This window comes from Copidosoma floridanum, unplaced genomic scaffold (genome assembly GCF_036245765.1).
Source record: "Copidosoma floridanum isolate Cflo_tuat_1 unplaced genomic scaffold, Cflo_Japanese_pri ptg000019l, whole genome shotgun sequence".
NCBI lineage: Eukaryota > Metazoa > Arthropoda > Insecta > Hymenoptera > Encyrtidae > Copidosoma > Copidosoma floridanum.
The window spans coordinates 1,191,323-1,211,821 of record NW_028321896.1 but is presented as its reverse complement, the minus strand read 5'-3'; the positions used below and the strand labels follow the sequence as shown (position 1 = coordinate 1,211,821).

The window sequence follows — 20,499 nt, the reverse complement described above, 5'->3', positions numbered from 1 at the left end:
TCAAGTCATAGTGAAGGTCATGTGTAATTAACACTGTGTGTAATGTATCGCGTGAATAGGATATACCTAGAAGGTCCATGGGCCAACGCAAACGAAAGAACAATGTTAAATAAACTTCAAATAAAACCAATGAAAAATCAACGACATACGCATTAGGTATTGTAATTGTTATATTATTATTACCATCAAAAAAATTAACAAACAATTAAAATCAACGATGTTTGGAAGACGTGAGGATGGAGAAATCGGTGACGACATTTTTTACAATCACGAGCAAAGGTGGACTAAGCCTGGTTAGATTCCGTATTGTATAATATATTATATGTGTATATGAAGGAACGTTTAAAAAATACAGCATACATATAAATATATTCGTATACAACTATGAGATAATCGTATGAGAGAGTTGAGTTGTGAGATTAAAAGAAAAAAAAAAAATAATAAATAAAATGGGATGAAAAAAAGTCAAACTAACTGAGAACGTGACAGAAAAACGGCCATTTTTATGAAAATGAACGAATAATATTTATAAGTAACACCATGTACTAGACTTTTAGATGTAAATTGAAGGAAGGATTCATTTTTCCAGATTGTGTAATGACAAAACGTTTTTTTGAACTTTTCGCGTACGTCATGTGGAGTTCGATATGGGAATTGATTGTTACGTTGATGACAAGTGAAATCGAGTGAAAAAATAAATGAAAAATTATACATAGAAACATATACAAATAATTAAAAACAAACAGACGTAATATGCCGAGATTATTCGACGGATAACGGTACTATTTAATTGATAACTCTGATTAATTAAAAAATTAAAAATATAAATATATATACATCTAACAAATTATATTTAACTAAAACTAGATTTTTGAAGGATGATGTATGAAATAAGGATATAAACTAATTGATAGGAAAATAAAATTTAAAAAAATTTATAATGAATAAAATCGAAAAAAACTATTATAGGTGCAAGGTTTTCAAACGCGTATGAAAACAAAAACACGAAATGTAGTTTACTTGATCCCACCATTCAATAAAAAAAATCACCATGAATCACCGTATAATTAACTTAAATGCAATTTCTTTTTTTATACACACGTGATGTCTACAGAAATTCTGTATATTTGCGATAAAGATGATAAAAATAACACAAAATCGACTTAAAATTTTTTTTAATTATTCAAAAGTTCCAATGAACATCCATCGAAAGGAAAAAAATTAATCAAAGCTTCCTCGCCATCTCCTCTTAAGCAGTTTTTTTTTTTTTTTGTTCATTTTTATTTGCCCATTAATTCTGACAACACTGCAGTCGTCGCGTAAAAGAAGAAAAAAAAATCCAGGCGAAAAATACAGGCCTAAATCCGTAAGAGTGCAAAAAAATCAAAAGTACTCTCGCAGTCACGTGGACGATCCATTTGTCGTGAGGAGCCATCCTATACCGGGCGATATTTTATAATAGGTTGTTGTTCGTTAAAAACGCGGGCGTATGATGTAATTTATAGTTATACACGTGTATGCGCGTTCTGCGGTATAAATCTGTGATTCGTTCGTGATTTTAATTTGTTAATAGGAACATTACGAAATAGAGATGGGTGACGCGAGCGCTCGAGAGAAACGAGTGATCGAAAAATAAGAAAAACACCTTGCTTTGATGTTTCTACACGTACACTAAATAAGTAGTCAACTCTGACCTCGTCCGTCTTTTCGTTCACGAGTTAAGTATAAAATAGTAGGTATCGGGAGTGTTTAAATCTTTGACCGTCCACAATCTAATGATAAAAAAAAAAAAGCTAAATCGTATAAATAAATAATGAAATAGTCAATCAATTCCGGAATTTTAAAATAAAATAAGCAGAATATTTGGTGATTTCTTTTTTTTTCGCCGAGTTTGTCATGTCCTGGTACCAAAAAGCTAAGAGAAAAAAAAACGTTTCAACAAGATCGATGAATTAATGATAAATGAATTTAAAAATGGAAGAACAAATTTTTAACTAGTCATAAAGTCGAGGTAGATTCTCACCGCGTTTTGATGAAAGAACTTTGTACGAAGGCAGTCAGGTATAATAATTACAAGCGAAGAATAAAGCCTCCTCTTCCTCTCTTGCCGTTGATGAATAATTCTTGTTCCATGATTTTTAACAAAATTCGAGTCATTCAAAAATTATGGGCTTACATTGTAAAATAAAAGGAAAAAAATGAATACTAGTACACCAAGAAATTAAAAAAAAAATTTTTATTTAATTAAAGAGATAGTGCAAGTGAATGTTCCTGTACAGCATTTAAGAATAAAACGACACTTTTTATCGAATCTTATACATTTACTCATAAAACCTATACTTGGACATACGAATGTATAAAATGGTCTTTGGTATAGGAAGGGAAAGGTTTTCGAGGCTGCCATAAATTTTGTGACTAGCTGAAAGTTAAATCTTGTAAATTTAATATTTGTAAATAAGAGAAAAAAAAAATTTAACTAGAAAATAATATACTGATAAATTCTTTTTTTTCTAGTTAATAAATCCAATATAGGATGGAAAACTGTATAGTTACGCGTCGTCAGTGGAGAGTGAAACAGTTTTTATATTTTATATAGCCGATTAAGTTTTATGTTGTGCAATCGAAAACTGTGGTTTCATTTAATTGTTTGGATGCGTTTTTTATTTTAACAGTTTTTTCTTCAATGTTTAATCGTAGTATCCGTTTTTTCTTAACTGTCTAAAATTTCGAGTCTCATTATTAATGAGTTTATTGTTGACACAGACATAGGTTGTATTTAATGTTTTTTTTTAGTTTTCTATTCGACAATATTGTCACAGTTTTCGCGAATACGTGATCTTAGGATGTAACAGTAAAATAAAATAAATAAGTACATGCAAAAAAAAAATAATAATAAATAAATTTATAAAAAAACTGATAAAAGTAGACGGAAAAGGACATACGGACGAGTTCCTCCGTACCCGTATTTAGCATATGTATATAAATATAAGTTTTATTACGTGAAGAAATAAAGTTATAATAGTGAAGGAATACTTATTACAAATATAAAAAAAAGATAACAAAAAAATAATAAAAAAATATTTGCACACAGCGAATAATCTCTAGTTTACGATAAATTGCATGGGTGATTTGAATAACGCATTTGTGGTACATGAAAGTTTTTTTTTTTTTATCATTTATACAACATGTAAAAAAAATCTCGCTTACGATAACAAAGTACATAAATTATTCTAAGTGTTCGTTTTTATATTAAATAATAATCATACGTATTAAAAATTATTTTTGTTTTATCCAATCATTTTTTCTTTCACGCAAATTCCCGAAAATCAACATACACCAAACAATTTGTTAATTTCTATCTGATTTGTTTGCGATATGTATTTTTTACAACTACCCATGTAGTACTTCACGAACTAAAGTATCTTTCCCTTTAAATACCAAAACTCTTAGGATTGTAGATCATATTATTATCATATAAAGTACGAGAAAAGAAAAATCAATCGATAGAAACTTAAAACTTAATAATAATAACGTAGAAATATTTAGCATGTACCACAAAAATCCAGAAAAAAAAAGTTTATAAAATTTAAAAAAAAAACAAAAAAAAAACAACGATCTAACAGTAACAATCCCCTCTTCCCACACCAACAAACTTGAGTCAAGGGTCTTTAATTGCTGCAGCATGTATAGCATAAAAGTACCTATATCTGCAAATTGCCTGGACCCCTATACTTCCAGACTCCCTGGCTGCTCTGCTTGTACTCCTGGTGTGTGGCTTCGATACGCAATGCTGCAGCTTTGCTTTGTGCGCGTGGGTACACCGATGCGGAAACTCGACCCATCACATTTTCACTCGATAGCAATTTTGTGCTCCAAAATGATTGCAAGTTGATAAATCGCGAATCTCCAAAAGAGCATCAATCGAGTTTCTGCATCCACTAACGTATACCATAAATATTCTTGCTAAAACAGCTCCCGGCGCACTGTTGAAATAAAAAAAAATAATAATAATAACCTACGCAAACTAAATAGCAAATACAAACAAAACTAACACAATTAATCAGAAATGTTGATTGTTAAACATACTAAGCATTACACAAACAGAGACACTTAGAAAACTCACGGAGCGCTCGATTAATCGACCGCAAAGAAAGTTCGCGAGCGCACTCCAGTTCTCGTCGTCGTTTTTAACAAATGTATTATCACCCGTAAGGCTTGGCTGAACTTTTGTCAACCGTCCATGATCCAAATCACTGTTGGGCCTATTGCTGAAACGAGAAAAAAAAAACGAATACAAGTAACGAGAATTTTTCTGCTTTACGGTAAAATGAGCATCTATAACATGTATAGCTCTAGCGTACACTTTTCAAATGTATGATGATAGTCCGTATACTTAAGATAGTTTGTATATTTTTTATTTTGTTCCATATACACTAACAAAAAAAAAAAAAAAAAAAAAAAAAAAAAAAAAAAAAAAAAAAAACGATGAAAACGAGGCGTGAATTTGTATCAAGTGTTTAGAGTCTTTAATCGTAAATTAACAGAGCAGTTCGATCTATTTGTCTATTAACCATATAAAAGTGACTGATAGTGAAAAAAGAGAACAATCAAGGTCGCCATCCACGTAAGGGAGAGAAATAAAAAAAATTTACCGAGTGCGCCCGTGTTTATCAAGCTTTCGTCCGCTCCGCTCGCAAATTTCCGTCTTCTTTGCGCGAAGGAAAAAAAAAAAAAAAGAAAAATAAGGGACGATTAATAAAAAAAATTTCTTCCATTTCACGCGAAGAATACGCAATGTCAACTCTGTACTCCGTGGGTCGGATTTTTTCGTTGTGTCCGTTGACAACGCTCTTAATAATACACTGCGACATTACAATCGCGTACTTACGAGTAAATGAAATAATTGAACGAAAAAGTCCCCCAGTCGCGCTTGTGCTATTTACGCGCGTAAACTACCTTAGGTAAATATTTTTCAGCTGTGTTAACCGGTAACTCCCTTGAATAGCGATAATACAAAAACCATAGCTCTTAGATCGTAATGAAAAGACACTCAATCTCGCAAACGCGATAATAATTAATATTAACGTTGTTAGGGCGTATTTCGAGTATATATATACCGCTAGAAAAAGGTTATTCCAGAGTATTGTAGTTGCATGTCGATGTATTTTAAGGAAATGGCATAAAAAATTATTGCCATAGGCAATTGTTATCCAAGACCTAGAATATTAGTCTTCGGCTTGTAATTTGTTTCTTCCGATAGGGCGAGTTATTCCAACGCAGAGTTCCAAAAGTATGATTAACACTAACACTTGCACCCTGCAAAAAATACCCTAGCACACATACACATATTTATGTCATGTATCGTAATACGATATATTGGAAGGATTAATTAGTCAAGAAAAAAAGGAATAGATGTACTCGCAACCGTATAGACTCTTATCTTTCCTCTGTAGCCACCACAATACTTATCTAATAAATCAAAAGAAAGAAAAACGAAAAAAAAGACATGTATCCCAGTACGTGAATATGAACAAATACTAGCAAGCTAATCATTCGTAAACTTAGTTAATAAAAAGAGTAAAAAAAATTTTAAAAAAATAAATAAAAAAAAAAAAAAAAAACACGTAACGAGTAAGCGAAAAAAAAGAAAACAAAACATAAAATGCCATTCCTCCCATGCCTCTTTCTGTCTGCGCGGTCCTCTCTCGCTTTCTGTGTGTGAGCTTTTGTCGCGCGCGCTTCTCTCCTCCGCACACAAGCGCTCCCGGTACAATATAAAGTACACAAGCTCTCCTCGCACTCGCCCGCGCGCTTCTGGGCTCTGGCATGTTACACCCCCTCCCCAAACCCCATCCACGGTATTATTCTTCAATCGAGAAAATATACGTAATTCAACCGGATAGTGGCTCAACTCCGTCGAAATTTGTGTGCGCGTTTCCCCGCTTATCGCGCAATTATACGACACTTTTCAGCGTAACTCCTTTATTTTTCTCTCCCTGAATTGTACTCTTTTGTCCGCCAATCTGAAACTTTTGCAGAAAAGGTGGCTCTTACTCTGCTATTCTTTTTACATTTTTTTCTACCCTGCAAGTTTGTATTTCCGAAATTTCTGTCTACATTTTTGCAGTGCTACAAATCTTGCTACTTTCGCGAAGTTTCTGCTTTTTTTCAATGCGTATACGAAATCTTAGATCCATCCTCCCCTTGACTGCAAGTTCTTAAATTGAAAGAAATAAAGTTCAAGATCGTTAAATGATGTACGCTGGAAAATCGATAAAACGAAGGGAGTCTCTATCGGAAATTTAAAATTAAGTAAAGAAAAAAAAAAAAAAAAAAAAAAAGAGAAGAAAAAAAAGTAAAACTAAATCATAAAAGTTACACTTAGGAATACTTACGCATTAAGAGTACGGTATGATGAAAGAAAGAAACAAGCGAAGAGATAGTTCGACACTTTACGTAAGCACTTAACTAATCTTGTGTCGGCCTATACCTGATCACGGCGCTGTACTTCGTACGCGTGCAGAGTTTCGCGGGAGAAAAAAATGTAAAACGAAATCTTAATGATAACTACGATGATAAAAGAGTAGGAGGTCAGCGAGACTCCGCCGAATAGGCGCCTGATGGCTTGGCCGGCAGTGATGTAACTATTAACACGTATAACTCCTTACGTTATATTTTTCCGGTGCGTGGTTGTCGCGCTCGGCCTCGAATCATATTTTTCCAAAATCCACGTAAAACGTGACTAACAATTGAAAATTAAAAATCATCGATTTTACAATGTTGTAAGAATTTTTTTTTTTTTTATACTTCACCGAAAAGACTGACTTTAACACAGTCACGAGCCTTTAACCCTCGTATGGTTCGATCGGAATTTTATCGTTAAATGTGTGTATGTGAGTGGATAATTTATTTTTTTTTTTTTTAAATATATAGTCTAAATCATTTTTTATAATTCATACATTAATTTTGTACTGTTGTTATTGCATTACAATGCCTAATAAACTCGATGGAGAAACATGTTTTTTATAAAAATATTGGACGACGAGTATGTATCTGAAGTTCTATACTAACGAGGCCTTAAGTCTGTTATTGCAAAGAAGAAGAACAATGTGCAATATTAAATTTGTGCATTATTATGCGTATGTATGATTTATATTTAAAGTAAGAAAAAAAAAAAATTAATAAACGAGATGGAACAGAAAAAAAATGATTCGAAACCGAGCCGTCATCGTTACGGATAATCACCGGCAGTTTGTGATATATTTAGTGAAAACAAATAAGAAAAAGAATGATTGTTGTTTAAATTAAAGCGAGAGAAGCGCCTAGTGGTTTTTAATCCGAAAAAACGAAGTTTATGTTCACACAATGGTGTGGGTAATGACGGATAGTGTGTGAGCCCATCGAAGGCGGACATTTAATTTTGAATCACGAAAACAATTGTGCCGATAATTTGCAATAAAATGAAGCAAAAAAAAAAAAAAACGAAAATAAACTGTCCGGCTGCGATGCGATTTCGAGTGAAAATAGGAAATTGGGATGAAATGTTGATGATTGAAAAGCTCCAGTGCGTGCAAGAAAAAAAAATTACGAGAGTTAGGGAGTTAAAAGAGTGTCTGCGTGAGGTGTGCGAGAGAGAACAAAATAATAAAAGAAAATAAGGAATATTTGATAAATGAAAATAAAATAAATTTAAAAAAAAGTCGATAATATACAAGTACACAAACACGCGAGAACACAAACAACACGTAATACACATTATATAAATATATGATATATATATATTGTAATATTATTTTTTGAACTTAGGATTATGATGTAGATTATTATATATATGAATTATTATATATATAAAAAAAATATATAAATATATTACGATATTGTAAGCGATCGTTTCGTATATATTAGAAAAAAAGAGAGAAAAAGAGAGATGATGAGCGAGGCGATTTTCAAAGAAACTAATTAGTCATGAAAGTGAAAGAGAGCGAGAGAGACATTTTACCGAGCACTGAGAGTAATAACGATGGTGAAAGAAAGAAAAAAAATAGTCTTCGAAAAAAAAGTATACAACTCGTCGAGAATCGAATGACGTAGATGTGCACGCGATATTTTCATCGCAGTTTATTAAAGATGTTTTTCCCAGTCCTGTTCTGCGTCATTCGATTCTCGTGGATCTGTATAATATCTGCCTGACGAACAAAAATACAACAAGCGTCGTGAGTCATTTGCGTCGCATCTTCCCCACCTTTTCCCTCTATACACTTCTCACTTCCAATCTCCTGTTGACCTATATGCTAGTCCGATATCAGGACAAGCCCCATTGGACTTTTGGACAACGAATGTATCACTCGGAAAACTCTACGAGAATGAATTTCTAAAATTTTCTCACTTAATCCCCTACCTTTCTCCTTCAAAAATATAAAAAGTATGTACTATATCTCGGATAATTAAGTCAATGGAAGCATCAAGTTACAAATACTCATAGCGACGATTATCATATGTGATGATGTTACTTGTCGATCGTTGCCGATTTATTATATTTACGTGAAACTTCATTTTTTGTTTTAAATAAACGACACGATTAAGAAAATTTAAAGGCCAAACATGTACTATACGTAAATAGATAACAATGTAGCTTTAACAATACTTTCCAATTCCCTTTTTTTTTTTTTTTTTCTATTGACAATACTTTATTTATATTTTTGTGACCAAGCAAGTGACTCGCGGACGTTTGTCTTTTCAATACTTGATTAAGTTAGAGCGTGAGAGTGCGATTGAACGAGATGTTGCTTCTTGAATTTTGTCATTACTATATTTTAAAAGTATTTTTTCACTACAAATTTGATGGTAATTTCCAGTAGCACGCAAACAACGATAATTGTTAACTTGAAGGATTTGAGCCAGAAGCGCGACGTCGTTTCGTCAGACACGTTTTTTGATACGTATTACCGAAAATAAAAAAAATAAAAAAAGCATGCGAACCACTTCCCTTTAGTCCTTCTTCCTTTATTAACATGTTTATACGAATAAACGATAATCGGTTCCATTGAAGAGTCATGTGCACAACTACGAACCTTACTTTCGAAAAAAAAACTTTTGTCATAAATAAAAGTGTACCATACGAAATGTATAACTCATTAAAAGAGAGAGAGAGAGAGAGAGAGAGACAAAGCGAAAAATATGAAAAAAGTTGGAGAAGCATTGATGAGCGAGACATTTCGTTTTCTTTCACTTCGAATTCAAAGCTCGAAGACATGATACGCGTCGTGTGAATAATGTGCGTGTGAGACGTAAGTAAAGGTAGTCCAAGAAAGTGAGAGAGACGTCGGGGATTCCCTTCCTTTCCGACCAACGACAGTGAAATTCATGCGGTGTGCGACCATACAAGGTACTATACCTAGCCCAATGGAATTTGAATTCTTCAGTGATTCTTCTGTAGGCGATTCCCTTTTTTTGCGTCGTCACGTTTTCCTTGATATCCTTTTCTTTTATTTTTTTTTCTTTTTTTTTCTTATTGCGAGAGAAAACGAAAGAAAAGAATCACACGAAAATCATTCGTACGTGGACTTGACAAAGAAAAATTAACATTGTGATGTTCACCGATCAAATAATATGTTTAATAATAAAAGTGAAAAAGGACGAGGCCCACTGGTTGAGGCCCGACTTTGTTTTTTTAAGTGAATTATGATTAATAAACAATATGTAAAATTTATATTCATTCATTGTGTTTTTATTTGCCTTATCCTTGAGATCCTTTTTCTTTCCAATCAGTTATCATCGGTAAATAAGGATAATAGATAATTTTTTAATTATTTTAAATGCTACTAGACATTTACATTCATTAAAATATAATTTTTCTTTTTGAGTTCTACATTAAAATAAAATATTTTATTTATTTTTTCATTTACAATAAAAAAATTAAATAAATTATACTAATTTTCTTTTTAAAAAAAATTAATTGAAATTAGTATTAAAATGTTTCCTATTTCCTATATTTTGCTTTCAATTAATTTTTCTACTTAAAAACTTTATTTAAAAAAAAAAATAAATACTGTTTTGTTTGATCAAAGTTACTAAAATAAATTACGAATAATATTTTTATGTGATAATAATAATTGAAATTCAGCATAAATAAATGTTTTATCAAATATTTTAGTAAATCATTCAAGTAAATAAAATAAACTATTTACTTCTACTACATAAATTATTTAAATTACTTTTATAATTTATTTAAACTACTTTGATCAACGTAAATATAAGTTTAATAATACTTAAAGTAACTGGTTAGAAAAAGTGAAATTAATATGCTTTTGCTGTTTGTTCAAATAAGTAGAAAAACTCGTAACTGTTATTTAAAAAAAGTCTTATTTCATTTGAAAAACAATGTAGACTTTGAAAAAAAATTTTTTTTCCAATTCCATTTGTTTTTTTACATCTAGTAAAGGTAAATTAGTTGTAATGAATAAAGAAAAACCATTAGTTCACATACGAGTAAAATAAAAATTGTTTAATATTTAACAACCTTTTATCTTTAAATCTACAAAAAATGTCATTTACGAAATACAAAGACGATACGATAGTATATGTATATTTGTTTAGTATAAAAAATCTTCACAATTGCCAACTGTCAAATTACATCGAATGGGAATTTTCGTCTTTTCTTCAAGTATCGCCTTTTCAGGTCTTAAATAGTAGATTTTGAGTCCTACACCTTATATCACTCATACCTTACGAGAGATAAAATTTTTAAGTAAGAAGCTAGTTCAACTGGTAAATTTCATAGAGGAAGCTTAAAGAATGGACTACCTATTATTCTGTTGCTGATGCTTCATTCTTTGGATAATTGATAAGTGAAGAATTTAAATATAATTAAAATGTACACAAACCCAAATTTTTAATACTTTCGAGCTCCAACACATCACCCACTTCTCTTGGCTGTGCAAAGTTATATTCACCTATCTATTTTTCGTTCTTTTTTAAAAATATATTAATTCATTCTTAATGTACATAAGCAAACGTATTCACGCAATTTACAAGGCGAATCGAGAAAAATAGATCATTCCGGTTCGCGTATAATACTTAAATACAAATGAATTTCATTCGAAAATCCTTCACGTCTGGTCCTTTCGAAATGATGATCTGTGATTAATTAATTAGAATATACCCCATCGTACATGACAATCTTTTCGACTTAACAGAACAAGTACAATCACGCGTTGACTAGTCGATATATCACGTCCGATTGATCGTCGCATTTTATTTTTAAAGCTTTAAGCTCGTGATTTTTTTTTTTTTTTTTTTTCTCCTTTTTTTCTTCCTTATTACTTATGTAACAGTTGAATCGAGAGGTATTGTATTTTAGCTGCTCTCGGGATAATAGTTCGCTGCTCCTAGCACCCGTCCAAAACGAGAATTTTTTTTCACAGATGATCTCAGGATGCCGTTTGCTTCTCAATTTCTCCAAGGGTCAGTCTCATCGTACATCCTTTCTATATTGTCTTTTAGCATTTTGGATTGATCTGGAAGTGAAAACGAAATAGATTTTAGAAAAAACATGTTGCTCAAAAATTAATACTTATCCATTCAACAGCTGATAAAAATTAAACAGACTAAGTAGTTTATGAGATTCACGCTTAACTAGTGTACAATATCACAACGATTCACAGAATGTACAACCTGTCGATCTTATATGCTAATTAATTTAAAATTCTGAATAGCACAATTGACATTTCGAGATAAAAAAATAAAAATACGAAATTCAGCATAAGAAATTTTTAAATAAAATATGCCAAAAGACTACTTCAGTGGCACCAATATTATTGTACAACTATGATATAATACAAAATCGATGACCGCGAAATTAATAAAATATACTGATAAAACAAAAAACAAATAATGTACAACAAAACAGTATATTACCAGACGTCAAGTTGGCAATGGTGCACTGTTTCTTTAAAAATTCGAGGCAGAGGTTTCTCGGCAATCCAAAAGCATGCATGTTGCACGTAAAGGTACTGAAAATAAAAAAAGTGGATTTAAAAATTTAATTCAATCCCGAATGCACCCCAATTGTATAGAGAACCAATGGGAATTAAAGATAGTCACCCTAATTGACCGAAAACGATGTTGGCGTGAAAGCTCCTGTCCTCGGCCGCAGCAGTTTCCCGATCGACGGATTTCGACCTTGGAGGCACAATCTTGGCAGCTCGTTCGCACTGGACCGCGTCGAAGAAAGCCGCGGTCCAAAAACGCATTGACGACCATATTGGCTGTACTCGGAGATTCGTGTACAAATACTCGCGATAAGGCTCCACTCCGGGCACCTCGACTGCAAAAGCAAAATGCTTGTATATTTTTCAAGCTCGAGAGTAAATACTACAATCAAATTTTACGAACTTTCGTGGTAAAACGTGAAGCACATGTTCATTAGGCTCTTGGCTGGCGCAAAATCGTCAGCCTCGTGGCACTCAAAGAGGGCGACCGCAAAGTGTTGGGCCAAGGAGTAAAACGACTCTTCCGTCACGCACGGCCTACCCCTTCTGGCGTTTACTACCCTTGAAAACCATATCCGGCCTGGCTCCGTCTGCGAGACAAATTATTATATTTTCAGATGGTTCAGTCTATATAATACATAGGTAAGGTAATGATTAGAATATTTTACATGAACTATTTTTTTTTTCCCAACAACCAACAATTTTTGAACAAAAATCAATTTACCATTTACAATACCATGTACACAATATAATTACCGAAATGTAAATACTTGTAGAGCATATTCATACATGCCAGATAGTGTGTGAGAATTTTATGAACCATAAGCTAATTTTTGTACGTATTATTCTAACTTAAGATCAATGCCATGTGAGAGTTAAAATTTAATAAAACGTTTTTTTTGTAAATCTAATAATAATAATAATAATCATAACTAAAATACTTTGAATAAAAATTTTGTCTTTCCTGGTCAGAAACATAAGCTCGAACGATTTGTGAAATCTGATGGATTTAAAATAAAAAAAGATACCATCAAAAACAGACCCAGTAACGTAGGTAGAGGTTGTCTCATTTTTTTTTTTCGTTTTAAAAAAGTTAAATAGATATATACAGTAATTGATAAATTGACCGAAACATGAGAAAAAAAAAAAAATCTAAGTCTATACTCACCAGAACCATCTGTCCAAAATTGGCTTTCTGCTCCTGGTCAATTTTGCTTGGACAGTCGAACAGCATAGGCACAAATTTTTTCATGAACTCCACGGCAGCCTCCTCCGACTGGCTGTCCGCGGACAAACTTGAGGCCCAAGATTGAATCGACGCTGATGAACCTGTTTGACACATTTGGTCAATGCACGATTCCAAGGATCAAATTAAAAAATAAATAAATAAATAAATAAAAAAGACCTGATCTCTGCCAATCCTTGCGGCCATCTGTCGAGTCGGCTATGCTACCCATCGGCCCATAGTCAGCGTCGCTCGTCGATTCGCTACTCGAGGGCACATCTGGAACAGCAATCTTCAATGAATACATCCTACGCACTCATCACCTCTATTTTTCTTCTAATATGCCACCCTTTCACATAAAAAATGAAGAAAAAAAAGACAGCGTTTTGATATATCAAACTAGAGCTCATATTAGTTGTACACAGTTCTAGTGTTATCAAGCTCACTTGCACACTGCGTCGCTGCCTTTTTTTTCCTGTACTATATATATATATATATATATATATATATATATATACGCTCTAACTACCTGCATCGGCTCGAAGCTGCTAGAAACATGCGTGTATGAAAATTATACAGAAAGCTTCGGTCTTTCGTTGCAAGCTCGAGGCAACTGTACACTATATGTATAACAACTGTTGACGATTACGCAGATGCGTGCACGTGTCTTATCCTTTATGTTTTTCTCTTTCACATGCGTTAACAAAATGCACAATGTGAGCTAATACTTATCCATCATTGCCAGACTGAGCTACGTTTGCGAGACAAACGAAACACTTGGCTCGTTGGCTGTCATATGCATGTTTAATGTGAGTTTTCGGGATAGGATGGGTGGAGGAAGATTAATATACGATTAGAAGACAACTTGTGGAGATATAATTAATTGATGTTTTCATGAAGATGTATAGTAAAACATTTTTTTTTTTTTTGCATTAATAGTTTTGCGAGCCTTAATATTCACGATTTTTAAGAGAAAAAGTGATGGATCACGTGGGTGGTAGTGACTGTAAAACTGTAATATTGATTTTTACTATTAACAAACTTCGTCTCAGAATAAGCAATAATCATTAATTTTACCATAAAGTCGACATTATTGAGGAGAAAAGTTTTTTCATGAAAAAATTGAGATGCATTTTTCTCGCCCCCAAGCGTCGATAAGTGCATCTTTTTTTTTTTTTTTTTTTTTTTTTTTTTTTTTTTTTTTTTTTTGTTTTTTGTTTTACATCATAGTGCAGTTTGCCTCTATAGTAAGAGGTATTTGCACTGATAGGTATATCTGTTTGTATTAGTTTGGCAAGCATAGCCGAAAGTGTGGTCGCAGCGATAAGGACAGGATAGTAAGTAGCTCAAGCTCATAGCCGTGACATTGAAAGCATCATCCAGTGCAACGCCAGCAATATCGAACAGATGGTTTCACGTGCAGTGCCTATTTTTTTTTTTTTTTTTTTTTTTACTTTTTTTTTCGTTTTTTCACGTCATTACCAATTAAAAAATACACACTACGTCTCAGTCAAATCGTGCAGTGATATAATGTATCAACGAAATGTTATGGAATATTGTGTGTTAATCGGATCGTGATTTTAATTAAGTATTGTATATATGTGGATTAAAATGTTAGTATTATTTTGTACATTGTTTCAGATGGCAAGTATTACGAAACTTGGTATTTTTCATACCGTGTCGTAGGTATATAATAGTTAGTTTTAGTATAGTTAAAAAAAAATAAAATGTATATATATATATACTAGATAAAAAATCATACAAGACCACGTTTTATAATAATGTATTTAACGGTATATAAATATCAAACACTGAACGTGGGACAACATTTAAATACATTAGGATTATTTACACAAAAACAAAGGATGTGTACAACCATAATAATAATAGTTGTTGTTGTTGTTATCGTTGACTTTTACCTAAACGAAAAACCACGGTCTGATAACGGTTTGGAGCCCTTGCTTTAGTGACGAAAAAGGTTGAAAGAAGATTTTAAAAATGTTAAAAAATACATTTTCACTTATAATATATATATAAATATAATACATAAATACAATAGAGAAGCATGATGCTTGATCGTGAATTAAGCTTAAGAAAAAACATGAGAGTTGAAAAATTTTTAGGTTTAAAGATTTTTTCGGCAATCATCCGATCCATCTCTTAATTACACGTACCCAATACAGGCAGTACTTCATTTTATTATTGGCTCTTAACAAAAATATTTTAAAATTTAAAGGGCTAGTTTCCCGTAAATTTAATTAAAAAAAAAAAATAATAATAAATAAATAAAATAAAATTTGTGGCCTCAAAAGAGCCGTAATGAATAGTGAGCTTAATTATAACTTAATTATAGGGTAGCTCCTTTAAATTTTTAAATACTTTGTAATAAAATTTATGTTCAAAAATTTTTTAAATTATTTTTTCTAAATTTTATTATTACTATTATTATTGCTGATAAAACGATATTTAAGTAACAAAATTTAAAAGAAACATATATTTAAACACTAAGTTGTAATATTTTGACTTTTATTATTATACCAAATATTTTTTGTTTAAAAATTAATTCTTTGAGTAGAAAAAATGTTTGTGGTATTAAAAAAAAAAATAATAATCAAGCTCCAGTCTAACACAGCCGATTTGACTTGTAAGAGAACGTTGATGTCGAGTGGTATACAAATAAAAACAATAGCTCCGAGTCAAGTGAGGTCTCCAATAGACGCTCAAAAGCATATAGTTTTACAGTAAATTCAACGCTATTGACATTATTGTTGGCGTTGAACAATCTCCGATTGCAGGGAGAATTTCAAGTAAAAGAGATCGGGTGATTGCCTATTCGTATAACAGCAGCTCAAAAAGAAAAAAAAAGAAAAAGAAAAATAAAATAAACTAGAGGCTCACCAACTTTACTGTTAAATTTGTCGTAGGACTCGGCAGCCGAGGCTTCGGGCTCCTCCTTGTCCTGATCCTTGGGTTCAGTGCTCTCGACGCTCTCTTTGTCCGGGCTCTGTGTGGCATCGTCTTTTTTTGAGACCTCGGCCTTTTTGTGTGACTTGCCGGACCTTGACGAGGCTATTTCCTCGTACGACATGCCTGGATTCTTGCGGCTGATCCGTGCACACCGCGACATCTCCTGCTGCTCGAACTTGCGCCTTATTATTGTTTCGTAGTCCTCGTAGTTTATTCCGGTGCCGAACCTTTTTTTGAAATGATCTCAAACAAAAGTTAGTTGTTTTATTTATTAAATACTGAATTCAAAAGTAAAATGTCTCTGGTTTGAACAAGAAATTCTGCTGAAAAACTAAATCTACCTTTCTAGAAAAATAAGGCACATGTACGTGCAGCCACTCAGACTAAAACTGGATTAATCAAAGAGAAATATTTATGAAAAGCAATAAAACTTTTTAGATGTAGAAAAACTGTTTTTTTAGATAATTAAAATTACTCTTGTACTAGTCTACTTTTTCAATTTGTTACATTCTGACTTGTGAGCCGCAATTGTCCCACAATTTAACCACAGTTTCACAAGACAATTTTTCTAGGGATTTATTTAACGCGTAAAACATGAAAAAATTCTCGTTCAACCGACCTGGGAAACCTGAGTTTCTTCTTGGCCTCCAAAAACTCATCGTGGACTTCTGGAGCAGGCAGGGGTGACAACCCGTTGATCGCGTTTGCCGCGGCCATCCTGACAGCCGGCGGTGGTTTCGAGGTCTGCGACGTACCTGTGGACAGAGTCGTGGGTTCGCTGTCCTCGACGCTACTACTAAGCGCTGTGTTCAACCGATTGCTCAGTCCCTGGAGGTACTCGCCACCACCGCCTAGGACCGATCGCATCGAGCGCAGGGCACCCCGTGTGCGGCCCATGAAGCTACCCCCGCTTTCCGGCGCCGCTGTCACGTCCACCATTGTGGCGCTTGCTCTATGATTGTTTGTGTTTGGCGCTGGAAGGTCATTGTATATTAAAAGAAATTGAATAGAAAATTTTATATTAGATATACCGATGGTCATAAGCTTTTGACAAAATATCATTATTTTTCTGATATAAGCCAACTACATGCAAGTGCAAAGCTTCTGTAACACGATATTTATTTTTCCTCACGTGTGCTATTAAATATTTTTTTCCTCAAAAAAAAAAAAAAAATATGTATATATATATATATATATATATATATATATATATATATTTATTTATTTATCCAAAATCTTGATAACAAGCAAAAAAAATACCCTTTTATTTTTACCCACAAAACGTCACACTGATAAACAAAAACTTGTAAAAATAGTATTTTTGCGTAATAAAAAGATTTTCAATGCGTTATTTTTTGTTTTAAATATTATCTCTTCCCACAAGTCTCTTTAGAGAACGAAAATGAAATTTTCGCGCAATTGTGACGTTAAAAAAAATAATAAAAAATGTTTTTTTTTCAGCATATGAAAAGAAATGCATTTCGTAAAAAGTAGTTTGAAAACGTATACGTGAGGTAGAAAACGTGTTTCTGGATTTGACAGGCGTAAAGTTTTGTGAATGATATCTTAGAAAAAAGAAGGTCAAGGCTTTCAACTCCTGTGGCTTTCGATAGCGGCTCGAATAATCACTTGGGCACAGCTAAACTTTCAGTGTAGCAACACGTATATTTGAAAAATATCCAGTCATTCAATAATATTCTCCTTTTCTTTTTTTTGTAATTTGATAATTGAATTTTCGTGCGCACGCAATTAAACGTATCGAACAAATTGAGCTCTCATTTGATTATTCATGAAAAAATTTTATCCCCAACCTCGATCATCGATATCGAGTTAGAAACATAATATGTGAGCTGTGAACAAAAATATTTACAGTCGATATCCGCAATGCAGACTAAAGAAGTACGATTATACACGTAAGATGACATTGTGCACGTTACATCTATAAATTCAATGAATTTACTTCCCTGTACCCGATACAACATTCGTGGTACCCTGTACAACAAATTTTTGACATGGTAAAACACATTTCAAGCAGTACATGTTCGACAATTTGAACCCACTCGAGTTAAATTATTTCACCCACGGAATAATCATGGCTCTGATGATTTAATTAAAAAACCACTTATTTATTTGTAGCAATGTCACGGCAAACGATTATTAAAACTTTTTTTCCAAGCAAAGATAAAATAAGTGTATTAAAATAAATACACGTACTTACGGTTTTTTATTTATTACGAAAAAGTAGTAATAAAATTATCCAAATCTTTTTCGTCAGATGAACGACTAGTTTTTTTACGAGACAACGATATAGAACCAAATTTTCGTCTTTCAAAAGTCCCTAACAACGAGGGCTCGCGTCCACTGATTACAAACACTCTTTTAGCCTACATATTCCAGCACTACACACTAAAGCTCGGTAATCCCAACAAGAGAGTAAAAATTGCAGTATCGCTGGAGGAAAAAAATTTTATTCTTCACAAGGAACAATAAAACTGTAAGGAGAAAAAAGTTAAGCACTTCTCTAGAACCAAATGAGACAAAAAACCACAAAAGCAACAGCCAATCACAATTGTTCCAGCCAATAAAAACGTACCTAATGAACGATATAATTCCCTGAAGATTTCCAAGCCGAGCGTCGAGTAGTCGTACCTCCGATAGCCATAGAAAATATCTGGCGCGCGCCACCCCCTCTCCGTACGTATATATACGTACAGTGCAAGCCATCCGCAGTAATCTGCGCCCGACACGTGACCTGTACAGTGCACATGCGTCGGCCGCCAATCAATACTGCAAAAGTAAGGGGTATGTACTTGCTGTACTCGTTGGTATGTTTTATTCGTCGGCCATTCGAAGCAGCTCTTTCAAGGTGTGGGTACTGGTGTGGTAGCAGTGATGGATAATTTACCGACTTCTGGAAAGGTAAGAATTGCGAGGCTCGTGTACACTTACCGTCTTGCCGTGTAATAATCGATTTTCAGGTGGATTCATTGATTTTTTTTGCAACTTGCAGACATGAACGTATTTTGGGAAGTCCTGGTTTTAAAAGGCCATTTCATTGGTACACTTAAAATAGATACGATTTTTCGAGCTTTTATCTATTAATTTAAGATCCTGTTTTGTCTGTTTGGCTGAGACAAATTTAGGCCATCGACTTTTTGACCACTTCCTGATATAACTCTTTTGACATAAAATCAATAAAAAAACACACACAAAAAATGACTGTAGGTTTTCATTCTAAATCTTAAATAGCTGACATTATAAATATGCCGAATCAGCTTATTTTTTATTTGAGCGACTTTCTAAGACTTTTGAAAGAAAAGTTATGATGAAAAATGTATTTATTGAAAGTTTCAATGTATACAATAAAGATGAGACGAGCTGCTAATCCATAAAAAAAAAATTTTAAGATAGTACATTTAAATGTCAGCTCAAAATAGAATTTCTAAAGGAGGATTAATTTTTAAGAACGATAAAAATAAATAAAAGTTCTTTTGAAGACTTATCTAATTTAATCATTTCTTACATATCTTTTCATAGTCGCGTACATTATGTAATTTTTTTTTCTTCACGATCACGCTTATGTTGAATATACTTAGATTTTTTTTTTTTATGCTCGTTATACATAAATTGCAGTACATTGAACGTACACAAAAGGGTGATGAGTTTTTGAGGAGTATTTACATTTATATTTGTCTCGTTTTTTCTAATTTAGATTTAAAATTGTGCAGGAAAATAGTTATCTAAATATACTTTATACATAATACACGTCTCTTCCTTTTTGCCATTATTTTCTACTCCACGACCTACTTTACAATGTTCATTTCATTTTTCTTATCATCGATGGCTCTTCTCTCGGTTATTACAAAGATTCAGTTCGCTTTAGATGTCGCATTAGACAAAATGCGATGTATCACGACATGTAATAGTACTCTTGATTTTTCTTTTTCTCAGCTATTTAAAAAACTCATTTAATAATATGTGCTACAAAACAAGAAGAATTTTAAAACTTTGTAAAACAAGCGTATACGATGGTGATGACAAAAAAATGGTTCTTGTCATGTATTTCGATCTTAAAATAAAAATTTATAATATTCGCCAATTTTACATGATTAAATTTTGTTAAAGTCACTTAGATCTCACACCGTATGATGTTTTAATTAAAGTCATTCATTGGTGGAATATCATCACAGTTCTTAAGCTTCAAAAAATATCTTCCTTTTATTTACATTAGTTTTGCTTCTTTGTTAAACTTCGTAAATCTTTGGCGACACAAACTTGTCGGTGCGGAATATTTTTGGATTTTTTTAATGACACACA

General features: G+C 32.7%; 1 protein-coding gene across 1 annotated transcript; it reads right to left on the bottom strand.

The window, feature by feature from the left end:
* Positions 1–10,483: 10,483 nt before the first annotated feature.
* On the bottom strand, positions 10,484–17,152 carry LOC106639304 (uncharacterized). Its single transcript, XM_014352836.2, has 9 exons — positions 16,802–17,152; positions 16,114–16,409; positions 15,135–15,176; positions 13,396–13,494; positions 13,159–13,319; positions 12,394–12,580; positions 12,103–12,325; positions 11,917–12,011; positions 10,484–11,516 (listed from the first exon to the last, which is right to left on the bottom strand). Exons 1-9 carry the CDS (start codon positions 17,119–17,121, stop codon positions 11,449–11,451), a joined length of 1,491 nt encoding a protein of 496 aa, XP_014208322.2. The 5' UTR covers positions 17,122–17,152; the 3' UTR covers positions 10,484–11,448.
* Positions 17,153–20,499: the final 3,347 nt, after the last annotated feature.

Excerpts from the sequence above, each read along its gene's own strand:
- LOC106639304 (XM_014352836.2), bottom strand. The coding sequence starts at position 17,121 with ATGGTGGACGTGACAGCGGCGCCGGAAAGCGGGGGTAGCTTCATGGGC. Across the intron at positions 13,320-13,395 it reads CAAGGATTGGCAGAGATCAG|GTTCATCAGCGTCGATTCAA; the intron begins GTCTTTTTTATT and ends TGTGTCAAACAG. Across the intron at positions 11,517-11,916 it reads CATTGCCAACTTGACGTCTG|ATCAATCCAAAATGCTAAAA; the intron begins GTAATATACTGT and ends TTTCACTTCCAG.